This window comes from Molothrus aeneus, chromosome 1 (genome assembly GCF_037042795.1).
Source record: "Molothrus aeneus isolate 106 chromosome 1, BPBGC_Maene_1.0, whole genome shotgun sequence".
NCBI lineage: Eukaryota > Metazoa > Chordata > Aves > Passeriformes > Icteridae > Molothrus > Molothrus aeneus.
The window spans coordinates 139,317,233-139,339,560 of NC_089646.1; the positions used below are offsets into that span (position 1 = coordinate 139,317,233).

The 22,328-nt window shown below is 36.6% G+C and overlaps 1 protein-coding gene across 1 annotated transcript in view; it reads left to right on the forward strand.

The window, feature by feature from the left end:
• CSMD3 (CUB and Sushi multiple domains 3) overlaps positions 1-22,328 on the forward strand; it is a 597,171-nt gene that overhangs the window by 565,966 nt on the left and 8,877 nt on the right. The window contains exons 62-67 of the mRNA XM_066565891.1: positions 4,131-4,304; positions 4,565-4,638; positions 12,849-12,960; positions 14,243-14,422; positions 17,376-17,441; positions 19,499-19,657. Of these exons, the coding sequence (XP_066421988.1) occupies positions 4,131-4,304; positions 4,565-4,638; positions 12,849-12,960; positions 14,243-14,422; positions 17,376-17,441; positions 19,499-19,657 (765 nt within the window). The remainder of the gene's footprint in view (positions 1-4,130; positions 4,305-4,564; positions 4,639-12,848; positions 12,961-14,242; positions 14,423-17,375; positions 17,442-19,498; positions 19,658-22,328) is intronic.

The following is a 22,328-nucleotide window of genomic DNA, read 5'->3' on the forward strand; positions in this document are numbered from 1 at the left end:
ATTTTCTTTTACTATTTTTTTTTTCATTTTTCATCTCTCCCTGTCAAAAATTTTCTCTATTTTGACTATATCCCCGTACCATGAAAGCATATATAGACCATCTTTTCTTTTCCTTTTTTTCCAATTAAATTCTCATATCATCAGTTTCTGACTGCTGCTGAAACTCTGTGTGCCAGAGGTGGAGCACGATGAAAGGCATTTTTTTCTGCAAGAAAAAGAGCAAGACCACTATTTGTTACTTAAATTATCTATGTAGAGCTCTTCTAGAGTCCACTATACTGTGCATATCAGAGACTATGAAAAATTATTTTCATGATTTGTTCTTGATTGAAAAATGGTCTCCTTCATTCATTTTTAAATACCACAAGTTATTTATGATTTTTAAACTTGGAATACTCAATACTGCAGTATACTCTGAAAATTGGGGTCTACCTTTAAACTTTTTAAAGGTATATTTAGCACAGAATGCAGCTGCCTGGGAATTAAAGGCTATTTCATGCAGATTACATTAACTGAATGTTGTTGATGTGCAATGGTTATCCATTGGCCTGCAAGAGAAAACAATTGGCAGCCAGTGCTTGTCGAAGAGCTTAAGCTAGTTGCCATCTGGCAGAAATGAAGGGGAGCTGGTGAAAGTCATTCTCAATAAGCAGTTCCTGACATCAGAAATTTATTTCCTAGCTTAGTTCCATAGAGCCTGTAGCTGAAGATGTGCAAGGTACAGTTATGACATAGAATAATTATTCAGAATGGAATATGACCATGTACTTGGTTGGGTGTTTGTCATCTATGACTTGGTAAATTTGTTTGCTTAATTACTCATGCAGTAATTTCAGTATTACTGGTTTTATAAGTTTGGCAATGGATGGGAAAAATGTAGACGTATGCCAAAAAATTCCTAACTGCAGATATAACTTCAAATCATAGAATTATCACAGAATATAATGATTTGGAAGAGACCCATGAAGTCCAGCTGCTGGCCCAGCACAGAGCAACCCAAAGAGTTGTACCCATGTACCTGAGAGCACTGTCCAAAGATTTCTCAAGACCTATCAGGCTGGGTGCTGTGACCACTTCCCTGACCCTGTTCCAGTGTCCAACCACGCTCTGGGGGAAAAACCTTTTCCTGGTATACAACCTAAACCTCCCTGACCTTCATATCATTCCCATGCATCTTGTCACTGGTTACCACACAGAGGAGATCAGTGCCTGTCATTTTGCTTTGTCTCATGAAGAAGCTGAAGATCTCCATGAGGTCTCGCCACAATCTCCTCCTCTAGGCTGAGCAAATCAAGTGACCTCAGACATTCCTCATGTGGCTTCCTCTCAAGGCCCTTCACTGCCTTTGCTGCCCTCATTTGCATTCATCTCATTGCTGCCCTCTAATAGCTTTGCATCCTTATATTGTGTCACCCAAAACTTCACACAACATTCAAGGCAAGGCTGCCCCAGTGCAGAGTGGGACAATTCCCTCCCTTGCCCAGCTGTCAATGCTGCCCCTGATACCCCTGGGACATGGTTGGTCCTCCTGGCTGCCAGGGCACTGCTGGCTCATATTCAACTAGTCACCAAGCAGAACCTGCAGGTCTCTTTCTGCAGTGCTGCTCTCCAGCAGTGTTTTCTTATTCTGGGTTGTCCCAGCCCAGGTGCATTGTTCTTTTTAAACTTCATATCGTTGGTGATTGCCCAGTCCTCTGGTCTGTCTGGATTTTTTCATAGGACACAGATGCCTTCAAGCGAGTCAACAGGTTCTCCCAATTTAGTGTCAGCAGCAAACACACTACCTTTTGAGTCCAGGTGTTTTAGGATTCTTCTGGACCTGTTTGTACCAGCTGTGTGGTATTCACAGTTAGCATCTGGCAGGTTGAAGTCCCTCAAAAGGACAGCAGAAGTTGATTTAGAGGTCTCCCTTAGTTAATTGAAGAGTAGTTTTCCAGTGTCAACATCCTGAGTATGTGTCCTATAGTAGACACCCATAACAACATCTGCTTTTTTGTGCGTCCCTTAATCCTTACCAAAGGCTCTTAGCATGCCATAATATCCTGGTTTTGTCCAGGACAGGGTTAAATTTTTGCAGTAGCTGGGAGGGGGCAGGGCTAAGTCCCAGGTGTTATTCTACAACACCTCACATCATTGCCAAGTGTGGGGGAAGGGACTTCTGAGGAGAAAGGTGGTCTTTTCAGTTGGAAAAATACACTGTGATCAGATCGGGTTCTGCAGTAAATATTTTGCAAGTAAATCAGCCTCTCTTTTGTATACTTTTGTAATTAATATTGTTGCTGTTACTGTTTGTTTTTTTATCTCATAGCTGTTGCCAGTAAATTGTTCTTATCTGAACCCATGATCTCTGCCTTTTGTCCCTGTAATTCTCCACCCCAGCCCGACACAGACCAAGAGGAGTGAAAGAGAGCAGCAGGGTGCTTTTGGGGAATCACAGTGGGGGGCCCTGAATTTGGAAGTACCATTCCTAACCCAGGACACATAACAAACAGCAAGCTTTGACACCCCTCTCCCCTGCCTCATCCCCACCTCACTTACCCTGCCTAGTGCTCCTGAGGAGTGTGCAACCCTCCATACTGGCACACAGACACAGGCCTGATCCCACCAGTTTTGCTTGTGCCAAGGATGTCATATTTCATGGGCTGAATCAAGGCTTCTAGGTCCTCATGGAGAAGACTGAAGGTTCTCACTAATGCTAAAACTCTGGCATGCCTTCCCATTGCTTTTCACAGATGAACCGGATTTTGTCCTTTTCCCTCTTCCAGTGTAGTTTGAAATTGTACTGGTCAGCTCTTCTAACTCCTGCACAAAAACCATTTTTCTCTCTCTGAAAAGAGAGTTCTGACTGCCATTGAATAGCAATTGATCTGATGTTGTATAGACCATAATATGATCAAAACCCCTAAAGTTCCTCTGATGACACCATCCTCAGAGCCATCTGTTGATCAGTTGAGTCTGCCTGTTCCTTTCAGTATTCTTCCCTGATACTGAAAGGATTGAAGAAAACACTAGATGTCCTCCTGATCCTTCAAACAATTGTGCTAAAGCCTGAAATCTCTTTTGGTTACCCTGGCACTACTCTTTGCTACCTCATTGCTGTGGCCATAAAGAGCAGCAGATAATAAGCAGACTAGAGAGTTTACTAGTAATGTCCCAGCTCCAGAGAGGCAGCAGGCTTCTCTGTGAGTAAGGTCTGGTTGGCATATTGGGTTCTCTGATTCCTTCAGAGGGGTTCACCTATGAAAATCATCATTCTTTTTATTTTACAGAGGTGATCATGATGCAAGGGGTAGATTATTTTGCCCTCCAATTCCAGAAGTACCTTAATCTGCATCTTAAGTTTTCAGTCCATTTAGTTCCCAGAGCAGAAGAAGGACAGAAAATTTGCTAACAGTGCATTTACTCAATTATGACATGCTATAGACATAAGGAATCCTTAGGTGATAGGAATAAGGTAAAAATATCCATTTAAGAGCAGATTTTTATGAGTGAAATTTGCCCTGTCTAATTGCAGTTTATTAGTATCTGACATTTAAATTGCTACAGAAGTTTCTTTACTATGGGATATTTTTTGGTGTTTCATTATTGTTAACTGTTCTAACTTTCAAGTATTGTGCTTCCATACATACCAAATCTTGCCTTTCAGTGAAGGATGAGGAAGCAGGACTTTATGACTCCTAAAATCTATCTGCTAAATTCTATAATCATACAAAAATGTTGAGCACTGGGTAGGTGCCAAGAAAGCAGGAGAGGAGGGAAGATTGACATGGAAGTTTGATACACTCTTTGATTGCTCTCTAAAGATTTTCAGACACATGTGGTTTGGGGCATGGAGGAATTGTGACTATTTGGACTTTAATGAAATAAGTTGTCAGATTGATATGTTAAGTGTGAGGTACTGATCAAGCACAATATATAGTAATTTTGAACAACTATCAGAACTAATAGAATCTAGCAGACTAAATATTATATATCTAGTCTCTCTGAATTCCTGTTAAATGTTTTCATACTTGACCTGTGTTTAATAAAATAAATACAAAATTTTGAGTAATTTCTTCACTTAGTTCAGCTAAGTGTTATTTTTTTTAAATAAATGCCACATTCCATTTCTATCATGACTTTTTTCACAGCAAAATTTTGTGGTGACCCTGGAGTACCTGCTCAAGGGAAAAGAGAAGGCAAAAGCTTCATCTATCAGTCAGAAGTCTCTTTCAGCTGCAACCCTCCTTTTATTTTGGTTGGCTCTAACACCAGGATTTGCCAAGCAGATGGAACATGGAGTGGTTCTTCTCCTCGATGCATTGGTATAATTATGTTCATGAATTGAAATTTCTTTTCATGCTTATTATTCCTCTTCTTGCTAAGTCAATCTAGGATTTTTCTGTTATTCTGCATTATCTTGGTGTTATTCTATACTCTCTAAGAATCAAATCACTTTATTTTTGTCCTTGTGATTGGCTTTATAATTGCATGTTGCTGAGCAAGCTTAATTTTGTCATAGAATCATGTATTTCATTAAAATACTGTAATTTGTTTTGTCTTTAATATATTGCAACATTTTTAGAACCTACTCGCACAGCATGTGAAAATCCAGGAGTCCCAAGGCATGGGTCACAAAATAACACATTTGGCTATCAGGTAAAGTATACTTTTTTTTTAATTTACTAGCATAAATATTTCAATATTTTGTACTACCTGAAAGTCTAGAAACATCTGATTAGAGGTTCAGAGACTGCTTCTGTTAGAGTTGTTTGCTTCTGTGTTGCTCTGTTTCCTTATTTCTACCTGTCGGATTACACTAGCCCTGTGTCCCTATCAGCAATGCACTACATGAAAAACTTGTGATCAAGTTCTGCTTGATTTCACTTTGAAGACTTTCAGTATCTCCCACCAATATATAAGTGCTTCCTACAATTTATTAAATAGGCTTTTTTCTCCTCAAAAGTGTGTATACTGTGTGTCAAACTGCTAGTATAGACATACTATAAGAACCAGGCCTTTTTTCCTGAGAGAAAATCTGTTTGGAACCACAAATGAATTACAGAGTTCCAGACTTGTTAGGAGTACTTCTAGTCCACTCCCCCTTCTCAAAATAGATCAGCTAGAACAGGTTTATGAGGGCTGAATATTTGCAGAGATGGAGACTCAGCAATGCCTCTGGGTATCCTGTGCCAAATTGATCATCCATACAGTGAAAATGAACACTTTTTTCTTAGTTTTAAAGAGAATTTTGTATGTTTCAATTTATACCTATTTCTTCTTGTTGTGTCTCTGGGCATCACTGAAAAAAAATCTGCTTCTGTTGCTTGTCCTGCCCCTAGGTTTTTTTTTTTTGCAGGCTGGATAACCCCAGGTCTTTCAGCTACGCCTTGTATTTCAGATGCTGTAATCCCTTAATCAATTTTGTGGCCCATGACTGGACCCAGAATAGTATTGTTCTTGTCTCTCTTGCACTGGTGAGCCTAGCACTGGACCCAGGACTCACTTATGACTCACTGGGGCTAGAGGAGAAGAAAAACCTTCTTTGACCTGTTTTCACTGCTCTGCCTGATGCTTTCCTGGAGATTGTTTGCCATATTTTATATAAGGCTGTGTTGTGACAAATGGTGCTTACCTATGTTTCTGTTGCAAAAAGACTTGAGAAACTGAAAATTATTTTGAACTGCTGATTTTCTGATTCACACAAAACACTTATGTCAGTGAGATGTTTTCATGAGTGAACGGTTTAGAGATGCAAAAATGTACCTTATAATTTGCTCGGAATCTTGTGAACAAAGAGAGAGCCCAATCTATCCTGTGACATCTGTGTTTGATGTCAGGGCTAAAAGCTCCAGGCACATGAAGAGGGATGAACAGACGAGTACCTAGCAGCTCCACAGCTTTATGAGGTCTCTGTCTAGTAGGAGGAGAATAAAAAACTGCAGTTTGCTGGAAATGCAAGAAAGGGCTGGGTGAAAAAATTTACAAATTTACAAATTTAAATTACAAAAAAATTTACAAATTTACAAATTTAAAAGCAAATTGTAACTAAAATTTACAAATTTACAAATTTAAAAGCAAATTGTAGCTAAAGAAAGAAAGAAATTTCCTTTTGAAAGTTTCATGACCAAAAATTTCTTTGGTTTATCCTTTTGGTGGCCTTTATGCAGTACTACTCTGGCTTGGTTTTTAGCAATATTTGGGTTTTCACAATCATATGCAAGGGATTATAAAATTGTCTAACTTTTCTCTAGGAAATGAAAATGCTGCTTTTTGTCAAGATACAACACATAGGGGCTTGGTTATAATACAATTTTATCCTAGGGGACAACTCTTTATTCAACTATGTATCAAAGAAATAATTTATTAAGCATTTTCTATGATTTTATTATCACAGTTTCACATATTAATGAGCTTTCATTGAAGAAGATCAGTGTCTCACTTGTGCTGTAGTTGTTGTGAGTGAAATATCACTAACAGCTAGCATGGAACTGTAAAAATATCAAGCAAAATGTCAATTAACAAATCATTCATAAAATAAGTATAAATGCTGGCAGAATTTACAACCCTGTGAATAAAAAAACAAAAAAGAAAAATTGTAAGCAGTTATAAGGTTAGTGCCCAGGTGTAGGTGCTATACTCTCCTTACCCAACCAGCAATTTATTCTCATGTTCACACAGTGAATTTGATTTTATGTTGTAACTAAATGTGCAACTTCTGATTACTCTAAGTATGATTGCTTAGTTAATACATAACTGGGTAGAAGTATTAGTCATACAGATGAAGCTGAGCTTAGCTCTTGATTGGGTAGAAACAATTGTGAAAATGATTGGTTCTACACAAGTTATTGTCTGTAGATCCCAGAAAGAACTTTTGCATTATCATATATGGTATAATGTTATGACTCCTTTAAAACCACAAAAATATTGTTAATTAATGTATATTATGCTATAATTAACTTCCTGTGGGAATGGGATAATAGGGATTTTTGCTTCTATCCATAGCGGGAAGGTAAAGAATAATTATAAATTGTTCCAAAATACAGATATGGGTTTTTTGTTTTGTTTTATTTGGGTTTTGTTTGTTTTGTTTTAACTTTCTTAAATACTTTAAATTAATATTAGTAGGGTAACTTAATTAATTGTCAAAGTTTAAATTTATTTCTCTGTCTCATAAAAAATACCAAGCTGTAGCCTTACACTTAGAATTGAAGTTCTCATATGTGGAATACTGTTTTAAGTACTCTTCATCAAATGGCTCTACTTCTTTTATCTGACAAAAATCACTCACTGACACTTGCTTTTCACAACTCTGATATCAAGTTATGAGCTTCCACAGCACCATTGCTTTGTTCCTCTTTTTTCCCCTACTCTTGATTATCTGTTTTCCTATCTCATTGATTGGACTGAAAGTTCAGGCAAACACAAGATAATTCTAGGCTTGACTAAAAGGCGTGTCTAAACCTGACCTCCTGGAACCTACAACCTGCACAAACAACAGCACCAGTATCACCACATCACATTTGAATGATGTTTCAACTGTTAAAAAAGAGCTTTGTAGAAAATGAAGCCACAGAATTTTGCAGGGACTTTATTGTTCAGTATTGAATTCTTCAGGCATAAGCAGTTTCTTATGTGTTCAAATGACATCAAAATAGCAGTTTAGTTCTACTTGGATATCTGGCATGGCAAGGAAATGAGTAGCATCATCTGCTTTAATTGTTATGAATACATCCATCTAGGATGTTTACCTTTCATCTGAGCCATTTTATTTGACAAATCTACCTTAGCAGTGTGTTACAATGGAGACAAAATAACTTTAGAACTTAGTGAATACTGACTTCATCTGTAACCTGGAAAATAAATCACTCCTTGGAAAGAAACTGTGGGGTTTGAAATACTTCTTCAGCTATATTGCTAGAAACAGAAAAGTGCTTATAGCACTTTCACCATAAGCTATTGTAACACAAGGTACTACTCAATTGAAGAAACAGTTTAGGACTGCTTAGATCAGTCAGTCATATATATAAGATTTGCTACTTCTCATACTTTTCCAACATGTTTTGTGGAAATTCAGCTATCTTCCCTTATATTGAGGCCTAAACTGAGTCAAAGAGCAGTCTTAATTTAAAAAGGAAAATGGACACAATGCAGTAGTGATAGCCCTCTGATAGCTCTTGGGTTCTATTTTATGAAATTCTATATGAAACTTGATCTGCAGATGTTGAGCAGCCTTACAAATAATCTCATTCTGTTAATGTAATGCTTATAAAAACTTCATTGTTGATTAAATTGTAAGATGAAGTTCCAAGAGAAGTGCTCTACTACCACAGTATAGCTCTCTCTATTAGCACAGTTGGCACCACCACTGCATCAATGAAAATGTAATTTAAGCCATATCAGACACCATGTACTTTCCTGCTTCTCATTGTCCTGAGGTCTCTGCTGTCAGTGTGTTAGGGTCACAATCTGGAGTGCTTCACTGGCACGAATATGATTTTTCTTTTTCTTTTTTGTTTTTTGTCATCCATGTTTCCCCTGAGGTTATTTGTAATGTTTCTAATACACTTTTACACCACTCACACTACAGCTCATTATCATACACATGTATTTCAAGCTATACTGTAAGGTACATTTCACCTATGTTATATAGTTGTCTTTTTTACCTCTGAAATCTGATCCTGTCCAGGCCTGTATGTTTTTAAGGGTGAGTTGTTCACAGCAACAGGATCTCCAGTGCTAAGACTGTGTTGCATCTTTTATCATAGTCACACTGTAGTCATCCTCAGAGTATCCTGCTGTCTGCATTTCTCAAGGGCTTTGCTGTCATTCCAAGACCAGGCCTATATTTCCCTGTACCACATCATTTTTGTGGGAAATAGCTCATTCTGCAATACTAGATTCATTTTTTTTTCTGCTATGGATATAATCTGTGGTTGGGCCATACAAAGATAGAGAAAGGCATAAAACCTAATCATAGCTACCTGATCACAAGAAATTTAAATTTTACAGCTGAAGCAAGTTTAGAAACAAAACAAAACTGAAATAAACACAAAACTCCAGGCAGCTCAAAACTTTCCGACAAAGGAAGCCTGTCAAGCTTCTGCCCAGCAGTCTTGCAAACTCAAAACCCTGTCATAAGGGCAATAATGTATTAGTGGGTTACGAAACTACAGATTTAGTAAAGACTTAATGAGGCATGTTTTCATTCACTTAAAATGTGATGCTTAAAGTTACTGAAGATAAATAACTGGCATTCCCTTCTCAATTCTTCTCAATTCAGCTTCTCAATTCTTCAGCAAAAATTACTGGGGATGAAGAAATTTATTAGAGTATTTTTACGTTCTTTGGTGGACTGAAATCTAAGAAAAAACTCGACTGTAGAGTAACTCATGAGAGTTAGAAGTATCTTCCAATCTTACAAAAAATGTAAGAAATATGAAGGATAATAACTTATTATTTTGATAATTGTTACACATTATTTTCATCTTTTTTGGTGAAAAAAATTATCTAGAGTACGTTGTAAATGGAATGAGGTTGATGTTTATTAATTTTCTTCTCAGATTTATAAATTTTCTTCTCAGATTCTCCTGTTAGAGAATAACAAATATACACTCTTTGGGGTTTACCAAAAAAAAAAAAAAGAAAAAATAAAAAAGTTAATTATTATTAGTTAATTTTGGGACTATACAAGCTATAATTTAGTTATTATTAATTTTAGTTATTATTAGTTAATTTTGGGACTATACAAGCTATAACTGACACTATAGAAAAGGCAGGTATAGAACAGACATCAAGCACTACTTTTTTTTATTGGATGCAAACACCGTTGTCCAGAGTACTCATGCTTCTACTTGAGCTACAGAATCAAACTTAGAACAAGCCTGAACATCTCAGGGCTGGGATGTTTTTCAGCATAGAATACTGTATTGTAGCGCCATCTGGTGCCTCTGCCGCAAGAATATTGCAAAGTAAACCGCAAAACTTTAAAAAATTTCTTTTATTTGTTTAATAATTACTATACATATCCTATATAATTAATTAGTATAATGTATTTTATTACAGGGTAATTTTAATATTATTTTCATTTATTTGTAATCTTGAACAGCATGGCAGCACTTAAACATCCTCATCCCTTGGGCAGCTGCTGCATTTTTGATGCTGCTTTGGTGCTTAAATATATAAAGGTTGTGTCTCTTGTGAAACCATAAAATCATGGCATGGTTTGAGTTGAAAGGGACCTTCAAGATAATCTAGTTTCATCCCCCTGCCATGGATAGGGACACCATGGATAAGTTGCTTAGAGCCCCATCCAGCCTGGCCTTGAACACAGCCAGGTATGAGGCCTCAACTGTTTCTCCAGGCAACTTGTCCTAGTTTCTCACCACCCTCACAACAAAGAACTTCCTCCTAGTATCTAGTCTAAACCTACTCTCTTCTGAATCTGTTCCCTCTTCTCCCATCACTACACGTGTCTGTAAACCGTCCTTCTCCAGGTTTCTTGTAGGCTCCCTTCAGTTACTGGAAGACCACAATTAGGTCAGAATGAAGCCTTCTTTTTTCCAGGCTAAACAAATGTATCTGTCTCAGCCTTTTCTCAGAGGAGGATCCCTTAGAACATTCTGGTGGCCCTTCTGTGGATTTCCTCCAACAAGTCCGTGGTTTTCTTGTGCTGAGACACTCAAAGTGGGACACAGGACTCTGGGTGAGGTCTCATCAGAACAGAGTAGAGGGACAAAATCACTTCCCTCAACTGCTGCCCTACGTTGCTTTTGTTGCGTCCCTGGATAGAACTGGCTTTTTGGGCTGCAAGTGCACATTGCTGTCTCATGTCCAGCCTCTCATCCAGGAGCACCTCCAAGTCCTTCTCAGCAGGGCTGCTCTCGATGTGTTCATATCCCAGTGCACCCCTACTATAAGGTGTAGTGCAGCACTTTGAACTTGGTCATACTAAACTCAGGATGTTCTCATGGGCCACTTCTCAAGTTTGTCCAAGTCCATCTGGATGGATCTCATCCTTCAGATGTGTCACGCTCACCACTCAGTTTGGTGTCATTTGTGAATTTTCTGAGGGTGCACTCAATCCCTTCACCTATGTTGTTAAGGAAGATATTAAATAACGCTGGTTCCAATATTGAACCCTGAGTGACAGCATGTGTCATTGATGTCCACTGGGATTCTGAAACATTGGCCACTACCCTCTGGATGTGACTGTCCCATCACTTTCTTATCCATCTAACAGTCTACTGATCTAATCAATCTTTGTCCAATTTAGAGAGAAGGATGTTTTGGGGGATTCTTGAGAAAGGCTTTACAGAAGTCCAGAAAAATGATATCTGTAGTGCTTCCCTTGTCCACTGATGTAGTCATATGAACACATCTTTCTTAAGGCTACTACTTTTTAACGTAATATATTGATGGTGATTGTTTTAACTAAGATCTTTACCATGAAATAAAAAAAAGGTCTTCTATAGCTACTTGGTGCAATTTCTAAAACTTGTAGTACTTTACTACTTTGTGCTTAATCATGCTAGTGATTTAGTGTATTTCCTTCAAAATCTTTAACAAGTAATTACATAGTCCAGTGAACACAGAAAAGAGCAAAATAAAGGGAGATGAATTTTAAATAACATCCTGTGTTGATGAGCTACTATCTGTAGTTCATGGGTTATTATTAAATTTCATTCTGATGAGAAACTTGAGCTGAAATGGAATAGTACTATAAAGTTTCAAATAAATACTTGTAGCAGTGAAATGCTGTTTGCCGGTACTAAACTATCAAGAAATAATCCACATTTTACCTTTGAGCATCAGTCTGAATCAAGTGTTATTCATTTAAGCAAAATAATTAAAAAATCATACCCAAACCAGAACTATAAATGTGCTGTCACAGATAGTTTAATGTTTTCAACTTCTTGTTTAAACATGAGCTGATAAATATATTAATACAGGGCACTGCAGAACAGTAGAAATTATCTCTGCACCTTAATATTTGAGTTAAGCACTCACACTAGGTAATACAATACTCTCTGAATTATGTACTTCTAATCTAATTTCCTTGCTTTTGATGGAAACTAAGAATTATTTGCATTTTCATCAATTTCACCATGACTGGACATGCTGAACAAGTTATTCCACTTTATGTTTGTGGAGAAACTGTAAGAATTCTATTTTCCTTTTTATGCAACACATACCCATAATAAAGATAATGATTAAAAGCTAATCTCAGATGAATTGCTATTGTAAATTGTAATGCACTTGTGTTCCAGTTTCTATTATCAAAGTGGTATGAAGAGCTGTTATTCTTTACCTCCTCTCATCAAAAAAAAAAAATTAAAATATCATAGGAACATTCTGAAGCACGAGACAGTGTTGTTGACCAGCCCCTATATATTTCTCATTATAATCTGTGAATATATCCAGCATTCCCCAAAGGGGGATCTAGTTCAGCAAAAGTCCAGCAGAATCTAATACTCATTTCAGTTCTGTGACTTCCCTTGTTTGTGGCAATTTTGCCCAACTGGCCCTCTTTTGGCCCAGAGTGGGGAAGGCACCATAAGCTTTATTTCCAAACTCACAGTTCATCAACTGTTCCAGGCCCAAAGCAACACACTAGAGAGACCACAGATGATGAGGATTCGATTTTCTTCCATGGTGGATCTAATTTTGGGGGGAGAGTAATTCTACTGAGAATGAAGCAGTTTTTTATTTCATATCAAATTGTTCTGTGAAATTAATTTACTTTCCAGAGAAAGAGAATCACAACTTATCAAGTCTGTATTATGTGAAGGAGTGATCAAATTTAGGAAAAAAATTCCAGCTTGATAGTTGCTCATAACAATATTATTGTGTTTTCTACTTTTCAACAGGTGGGAAATGTTGTTCAATTTCAGTGTAAAAAAGGACACCTGCTCCATGGTTCAACAACACGAACTTGCCTTCCTGATCTTACATGGAGTGGCATCCAGCCAGAATGTATACGTAAGAAATTATTAATTTTCTTCTTTCCTCAATTTTTTAATCTAGATTATTTAGCTGCAGTAACATTGTCATAAAGTTAATCTATATGCATTTATTAACTAAAAGTTAACAGAAATATGCATTACTAGCTTACAGCAGCTAGAAATATGATTCTGAGTGATTTTTTGTATAATAACAATCTAACTTAAAAAAAAAAAAGAGATAAAATAGGCAGATCTTCATCCAAAGTCAATTTCTATCTAAGAGGGTGCAACCCTTCCAACTCAGAGAGGAGGTGGTGAGAATAGGACATATCAGATGGCCCTATTCTAAAATACACAGGAAAGTATATAATTAAAACCAGTTCTAGTGAAGAGTTTGAACTGTTTCCCAGCCAAGGAGACACAGTATTTTAAGATGGTGAAAAAAGTGTTTGAAATTGGAAATTTTTGAATCTGAAATAGAGACAATCTTTTTTGAATATAGACAGCAGCACTTCATTTCCTAGATCTGTTACACTTCGATAAATAATGATAATTTACTGAAGACATGAGATCATGGTTAATCTTTCTAGTTCAGCTAGTCAGCTGTATTTTCTGGAAATAGTCTTATTTTGTAAGGTCTGACCCTATAGAATGACCCAGTGAATGGAGAACATATCCACAGAAGGAAACAGCATTACTATTATTTCAGCTGGTGCTAGGCTAGCATTAATCTTAAACAAACAGCAAATCAGTAGCTCAGTGTGGAGGGTGAACTCCTCTCTTGGAGTTATGCTTTGAGATAACACATAAATCCCATATTCTGGTGATTGTTAAATAGATAAGACTCTTCATATGACATTAGAAATGGTAACCTAATTTTTTCAGATATTTACAACTCACCATAAATTTCTCCTTGACTTTTCATAGTGTTTTCCAACTGACCATTTACTTAACTGTTATACAATGCTACATAGATATCATAAGTGGTGCAAGTCAGAAGCTATGATTGCTTTTAAGTCTGGTATGGTGTGTGCTGTTTCTGTTCTCATACGCAGACAATTAATTTTGTTCACACAAGTGCATTTCAGTCTGTTCTTGGTCCCTTGGAATTAAAAGGTCCATGTTTAAGGGTGTATTTACTGACTTACGGTGATATTTTACAGGCTATATAGTAATTTAGAATGTGAATTAAAATATGTTAATATGTAATTTCTATTGATTTTTTACTTTCTTAATTAACTGTCAGAATGGGCATATATTATCTTTTCAGAAATATTTTCACCATTTTGACAGAAGCATATTTTATATTTTCTTTGTAGCTCACAGCTGTAAACAACCAGAAACACCAAGTCATGCTAATGTTGCAGGAATGGATCTTCCCTCACTTGGTTATACATTGATTTACACTTGTCAGGCAGGCTTCTTCTTGGCAGGAGGATCAGAGCACAGAGCCTGTAGGTCTGATGGCACATGGACTGGGAAGGTTCCAGTTTGTGAAGGTAAGCTCGTCTGTTTCCCACTGCACCCGCCATCTGTCATATTTCAGAGCTTTTCTTTACTTGCAGTTGGCACAGGCATACCAGCAATTTGATTGGGCCCAGTCAGCGTGGTTTAATGAAAGGAAGGTCCAGCTTGATGAACCAAATCTTCTTCTGTATCAAACTGACCTGCTTAGTGGTCACTCAGTAGCTGGCACTAGTGAGACCACACCTTGAATAGTGTGTGCAGTTTTGGACCCCTCACTCTGAGAAAGATATTGAGGTACTGGACTATTCCCAAATAAGAGGAATGAAGCTGCTGAAAGGTTTGCAGCAGAAGGCTTATGAGGAGAGGCTGGGGAAGCTGAGTCTTTATCCTGGAGAAAAGGATGCTGAGGGGAGACCTTATGGCTCTTTATAAGTACCTGAAAACAGGTTGTAGCAAGGAGAATGTTGGTCTCTTCTTCAAATTAACAAGTGATGAGAGGAAATGGCCTAAAGCTGTGCCAGACAAGTCTTAGGTTAGACATTGTGAGAAATTTTTAGGAAAATTTAGGAAGAGTTGACAAGCACTGGAGCAGGCTGCCCGGGAAAATGGTGGAGGTGGATGTGTAGATGTGGCATTTAGAGCCATAATGTACTGGAGCACTTGGTAGTGTTAGGTAGCTATTGGACTCTAAGATCGTAGAGGTCTTTTCCAACCTAAATCATTGAATGATTTTGTAGCAATTCTTGAGAAAGATGCCTAAAGTCCAAGATGTCCGAATCACTGTGTGAAATTAATACAAAGAGTTACTTATTATTTTATATTTTTATGTAAGGAACTGTGTACTACTAGGAAATAAAATGTATCTACTTTGTCCTTGCAGTTCCCACCTTTGTTCCTAATTTTTATTACCCAGTTTTTCAAGGTAGGACATGGAAAACATCATAGCAAAGTCATGGTGAGCAAGGTGGTTTTCATGTGGGATAAGGCATATACTCAAGTGTTAAGAACTGTTTTGAATTTTATTTCCTGAATTATTAAAGGCCTTTTCAGATTATTGTTACCTAATGTTTCAGATGTAGTTATCCCCAGGGCTCTTGCAGAGGCATTCAAAGGCTTTTTAGCCAAACACTGCTACTTGGACGGGAAAGAGGAAATGAATAGTTTGTATTACTAAAAAACAGGTGTCCTGGAATTGCATGCCAGGCAAGTGCTGGGGGAAAATAAAGCAGTGCTTTGGGAAAGTGCTAGAAAGCTAGCAGCCAGGAAGCTTATGATTTGTTCAGTAGTTGGAAAGTATTATGGCAGGCCAAATGTAATTCATAGATTGTATTTTGATTCAAGAATTTTCTGCTGCTGCTGCTGGAAGAAGTTGTTCACCTCTTATTGTGAATTTCACAAAAATGTCTTATAAATAGATGAAAAGGAATAAAATGAGCTAAGACCTCTAAAGGAACATGTAGGGGAATTAAACTAGAATTTGATGCTTTAAATACAAAATTGAAATCTTGAGATTACAAGGATATGGACTTAGAAACTTAAACTTCATGTTAGCTACTTTTAGCTTTGAATTTGTATCTACTGTTTGTATTTAGGTTTTATTTTGTGTTTCAAATTTCAGTTGTGGACTTGACTAGAAAATTTTCTACTTGACAAGGCAAATTGACTCATCATCTTTTTATGCTAAAACCCAGCTGGAAAGTGTGATCCAGATATTTCTAATGTGAATTTAATGTAGTCAGAAACCATACGCTGTTGAAGCATGCCCTCCAGGTCAACAATGTACAGTGAAGCTCAGTAAGTTTCTTTCAAAACAGTGAGGAAATAAAAGTTAATCAGTCAGTAGTAACAGTCCATGAGAACCTTAGGTTGCATTTCAACCCTGCCCTTGCTTCTTGACAGTTTTAACATACTTGACAAGAAAACACCTCTTAAAAAAGATAAAATTTATTCTCATTAAAAATATTCTCAATCCTTCTTGCAAAATTTTCCTTTTTATGCAGAAAAATACTCATCTTAGGGGCAAGGTAGTTTCTTTTCTTGTGTACTTTTTTAGAACATGGGTTGGAGAGAAAAGGCCTGGGTTCAAGGCCAAGACCCAAAATACAAAACATTGAAATCATAGTTGGAGCAAGGAATTGAGTCTACTGCTACATGAGAATATTTTACATTAGGAGACAGAATTATTTGTCTTCTTTATTTTCCAATGAGTCCAAATGAGTTAAAAAAAAATAGCTTAATCTCCAGGAAATTTTAAAGTCCTAGTGCATTTATTTCATCATCCTCAGTGCTGGGAGAGTTTTTTCTCTAAGCAGAGAAGAAATTATATTCTCCAACTTCCAGTTCTCATATCACCTGAGCAGTTGGAGATACTCTGGGCAGCCTCTTTTGCTTGTTTCTTTCTGTTGTTATCCTTTAAAGAATCAGGGACCTTCTCCTTCAATATTAAGAGGTTAAAGCAATACCTATGGGTTTTCAGTCTTAAACACAAGATGTCTCACTCAGTACTGTTGAAGATAGTTAAGCCCTGGAGAGAAATGATTTCAAGCTTCCTTTGTTATGTGTGTCTTCCCTTTTTGGTCTTACACTGCAGTCAATGCACTGTTCACTGTTCCTAATGCAAGTGACATAGCCAAGATTAGATGCTATATTAGAAGGCATCTCACATATTAGATGCATGATCTAGGACTGTAAATTCTGAAACATGGATTCTGAAGTGAAACCCTGCACTGTTTGACAGCTGAAAATGACTTAATAGCATCCATGTGCCTGATTTAGGAGGATATGGGAGAACAGAAGAAATTTGTGTGCCAGTGCTCCTGTGATACTAAGGTTTCATACCAATTGAAATATCACTCATATTTGAGTTTTAAACATCATCCTATATGCCTTTAAACAAATAAATTCCATGATAGGTTTTTTTTTTAATTGTTTCTGAGTAACATCTTGCTACTGATTTCTCTTTATATCTTTCATTCTTTCTAACAGCTGGGTCTAAAATATTAGTGAAGGATCCCAGACCAGCGTTGGGAACACCAAGTCCCAAACTAAGTGGTAAGTACTCCAAGGCTTCTATTGTTATAAACCATTTCTGTAGAAAAAACAATGAGGATGAGTTTAGTGAGATTGCACTGAGTGGTTTAGAATGTGTAAAGGATATTAGATGAGGCTCTGGATTAACAAGGGGGAAAATATAATTGAATTATTCCCTAATTTGAAGCTCATCTATGATATGGTGTAATTTATATCTGTATACAATTTCTGTTATGTAGTAACAGAAGAGTTTTATTGGTTTCACTGAAATCACTGTGTTCTGTGTAAGATTCTATGTAATTTACCTATTTAGAAGCTGTACTACTCACCTTGAAATAATTTACAGATGTTTTGCAGTTTTCTTCAGTCATGCACTTTTTTTACATATCTCTAATTTAAATTGCTTTACCTAAATACTTCATATTAGCCTTGAACTTAGAGAAAAAAAGCTGATTTTATCTGAGACAAAGTAATCTCTCGAATTCTGGCTCAAGTCTCCAGTTTTAACAGATTTACTGAAGACCATATTTGGATATCCTGACAAGAGAAGCTCTCTGTCCACTGAAGAGATTTTTTGAAAAGAGCAGTGTCCTTAACTAAATTAACCTTTGGCTATAATAAACTGATTGAATTTCTGCTGATAATGAATAAGATTTAAAAGTAGTACTTTAACATATTGGGATTTGGAGGATTTTTTTTTTTACATTTTATGTACTAATTCAAAACAGTGTTTTTCAATGATGTTCTGCAGAATGGTAGGCATCAAGTTTTTAAATCAGAAAATTTTCATTCATTTTGTGCAATCCTAGTTAACTGCCAATATAGCACTTAAAGATCAGTTTTCCTAAAAGTAGGAAAATATATTTCAGGCAGACTACAAATCAATAACATCAGAGCATTTCCACCATTCAATTTTCTTGCTTACAGGTCCAGTACGTACATGTTTTTTCAAGCAAATATACATACATGTACACAGACAAAAAAATTAGGAAAGCTCCTTTACCCTTCATGTAGAAGACCTGTCTTTGTATTGCATAAAATAAATGATGAAGGAAAGCTGTGGGTATCCCAGTGTGCCCCAGTCTTGGATTTAGGGGTAGCCTGAGAGAGAAAAGGGCAAATATTCCTCTCTGCTTATCTGACATGAGAGGCCAATGCACACATGAACGCAAAGCTTTAAGTTCGGTGTGAAGTACTTCAAATAATGTGAAAGTGCTGATTTTAAATAGTGATTCTTAAAGGGTAACTCTGATACATTACTTTGGAAAGTGTAGCAAGCCCATCCTAAATCACTTTTAATTTAATTGTTTGAAAGGTATTTCATGTTAAGATTTTAGAGATTTGCATGTATCAATTTTTACATCACAGGTAGCTTTTTGTTGTTTTGGTGGCGTTATTTCCTTGCTGAAATAGCATTACTTAAATTAATAATTTTTCAGTTCACTAATGATAAGTATTAAATGTGAGGGTATAAATCTAGTGTATTTTTTCCCCAGGAGACTATGTCTGTTTTAAATTTAAATTAGAGAATTATTTTTTTCTCCTGGTGAAGCGCATAATGTTTTTTAACATTTGAAGACAAGACAAAACTTATATTCTTTTTATTAGAAAAGTTGAATAGTTAATAAAGAAAATTATTATAATATTTCATGTCATTTCAAGAAATTGCTTATTAAAATTTTTTATATCTAAATAGATACTAATTTCTACAAAATTTCATGCTAGCCATATGTCCCTAGCTGTCTGTGCTGGCATAGAAAAGATTCTACATTGAGTGGAATATGCTCTCTGGCTAAAGCTTTTAGAATTTGTGAAACTGGTAATTCTGGGGCAGGTCCATATTTTAGGAAAAAGGCAAATGAACATGTAGTTGTGGTTGTGGTCTTCAGTGCAAATACATTTCTTTCATAAAAGTTTATGCTAGGTTTCTAGTTTTATATCTGAAAATTACAACCTAGTAGATTTATAAAGAGTAAAGGAAAGAAAATGCTAATATTTATCATATATTTTGTTGGTTATTTGACTTTTTAAGTACTAAATATCACAAAATGTGTTGACACATGCTTTCATCTGTATAGTTCCTGATGATGTATTTGCCAAAAATTATATATGGAAAGGATCTTACAATTACAAAAGCAAGAAGCAACCCATGACTTTGACAGTTACCAGTTTCAATGCAACTTCAGGAAGAGTAAATGCAACACTTACAAACAGCAATATGGAATTGCTGCTATCAGGTATGAGCTAAGGAAAACTAATTCCTTTTTTTTTATTTTTATTTTTCTCTCTTACATACATTGGTTTCCTGTAACTTTCTGCATAACTTAAATTTTATTATCTTATCAAAGAAATTTTCACTGTATTTCAGTTCCTTTCAAAGGCAGGGAGTTTTTCATTTCTCTCCTACCTCTTGTTTCTTTGTTTGGGTTTTTTTTTTTTTTCTCTTTTCCAGATTTTACTATATCTGGAGTTAAGAGTCAATAAGGAGTGAAAGAATCGCATTAATTACCATGTTTCTCTTTTAAACATTTTAAATAAGATTCAAATTTGTGTGATTTTCTTATTTCTTAATTATAAAATTTCCCCACAGTAGCCCAATGGCTAATAATAAATATATGAGATTGATATATGTTGACCTAGAAAGTCAGAGATACCTAATGAACATGGAAAGAAACTAGAGTTGATACTTGTTAGATTTTCTAAGAAAGAAAGTAAAAAGTTAGAATCCTAGAATTGCTTAGGTTTAAAAAGACTTCTAAGATAACTGAGTTAACCTAATACTGCCAAATCCACTACTGAATCATGTCTCTGGAAGAGTCACATGTGCACATCTTTTGAATTTCTCTGGGGATGGTGACTCCACCATTCCCCTAGACAGCCTATTCCAATGCAGACAACCCTTTCAGTGATGAATTTTTTCATAAGATCCAATCTAAACTTCTGATGGCACAACTTGAAGCTATTTCCTTTCAAGCACCAGAAAACACCTTGCTTCAACTTCTTTTCAGTTGAAGAGAGGATGTAGTCTCCTTTCAATCTCCTTTTTTTCCAGACTAAATAACCCAAATTTCCTCAGCCTCTCCTCATAAGACCTGCGCTACAGACCCTTCTTCAGCTCCACTGCCCTTCTCTAGACATGCTCCAGCACTTCCATGTCTCTCTTGTAATGAGGGGCCCAAAACTGAATGCAGGATTTTAGGTGAGGCCTCACCAGTGCCAAATATGGGGCTATGATCACTGCCCTGGTGCTGCTGACTACCCTATTTATTATACAAGCCAGGATGCCATTGGCCTTCTTGCCCACCTGAGCGCTCTGAAGAATCATGTTCAGCCATGACGAGCACCCCCAGGGCCTCCCAAGCCTGTAGAGTTGCCTGGGGTTGTTGTGACCCAGGTGCAGGCCCATTGATCCAAACTGTCCAGATCTTTCTGCAGAGCCTTCCTACCCTCCAGCACATCAACATTCCTGCCCAACTTGGTATCATCTGCAAACTGACTGAGGGTGCCTTATCCAGATTGTAGATAAAGATATGAGACAGGATGGCCACAGCATTGAGCTCTGGGGAGCAGCAGTTGTGACTGGCCACCAACTGAATGTAACACTAATCAACACAAATCTCTGAGCTCATCCCACCTGTCAGCTTGTTACTCAGTGAAGAGTTCACCTGTCCAACCCATGAACAGTAAGTTTTTCCAGGAGAATTCTGTTGGAAATGCTGTCAAAGGCTTTACTAAAGTTCAGAGATGACATCCACAGCCTTTCTTTCATCCACTGAGTCACCTTATCATAGAAGGAGCCCAGAGCAGTCAAGCAAGATCTGCCTTTCATAAGCCTATTTGGCAGGGCCTGATCTCCTGGTTGCTGAGAGGGGTCGTCTACAGGAAGGATCTAATAAGCCACAGAATCTGTGTTTCTTTCGAGTTGAGTAGAATCATGAATTTTTATTACTAGGTTTGGCTTTTAAATTATTTTGTAGGTGTCCTTTGAAGAATCATGCTTGAGAGTGGACGGAATGTTTTCTGACTGATAACTATGTTTGTCTTGGCTGTGTGTAATTTTTTTCTGTTGTATTAATTTCATTCATGTCATTTCTGTCATGATATTAAGAACAACAGATGTAGCATTTTGTATTTTTAGAATTAGGAAAGTAAACCACTGTGTTTTCTCACTCAAAACACTTGTCCTCCAAATAAAAGGTTCCTTCAACTAGACACAAATGTGATTCCAAATGCCCTTTTCCACTCTATGTACAGGCATTATGCATCAGGTGTAATCAGGTAATTAATATTTTTTTATTTCCCTGCTCTAAAAGTAGAACACTGAGATCTTGTATACTGAAAGGGTATCTTAGGGCCAGGAAGTAGGGATGGATCAAAAAATACATTTACATGCTAGGAAGCTGAATTCACCAATATGCAGTTTGTATTTTTCTCAAATGAAAAGTAGTTCCCTCTTCCTGCATAATTTACTGTTTTGCATTCCATCATTTGATGCATCTATTTTTACTTCTTTTTATTTTGACACCTGTGCTTGCTGTAATGGTACATAGAATAAACTCATCTTGCCAAGGCTCATTCATCTGAGCTCGGTGTAGTGTTTACATGACAGTAAGCCTTCTCATTAGCTCAGAGATTATTTGTGTGTAATGATACCTCCTATAGGGCAGTCACCAATCCTTAATGTGGAGAAGACTTTTGTTTTTTCAATTTAGGCATGTACACAAGAGACATGAATTAGGAATGGAAGACAAAGTCACTAAACATATTGTGGTATTTTATTTTAATTTCCAAATTAACAAGTAATGATATTTGGGTTCTAAATAATTATTCTGCAAGAATAAGAATGAGTCAATAATTATGTCTACAAAGTAAATAAACTGTCATACAAGTCTTCTCATTATATGGAAG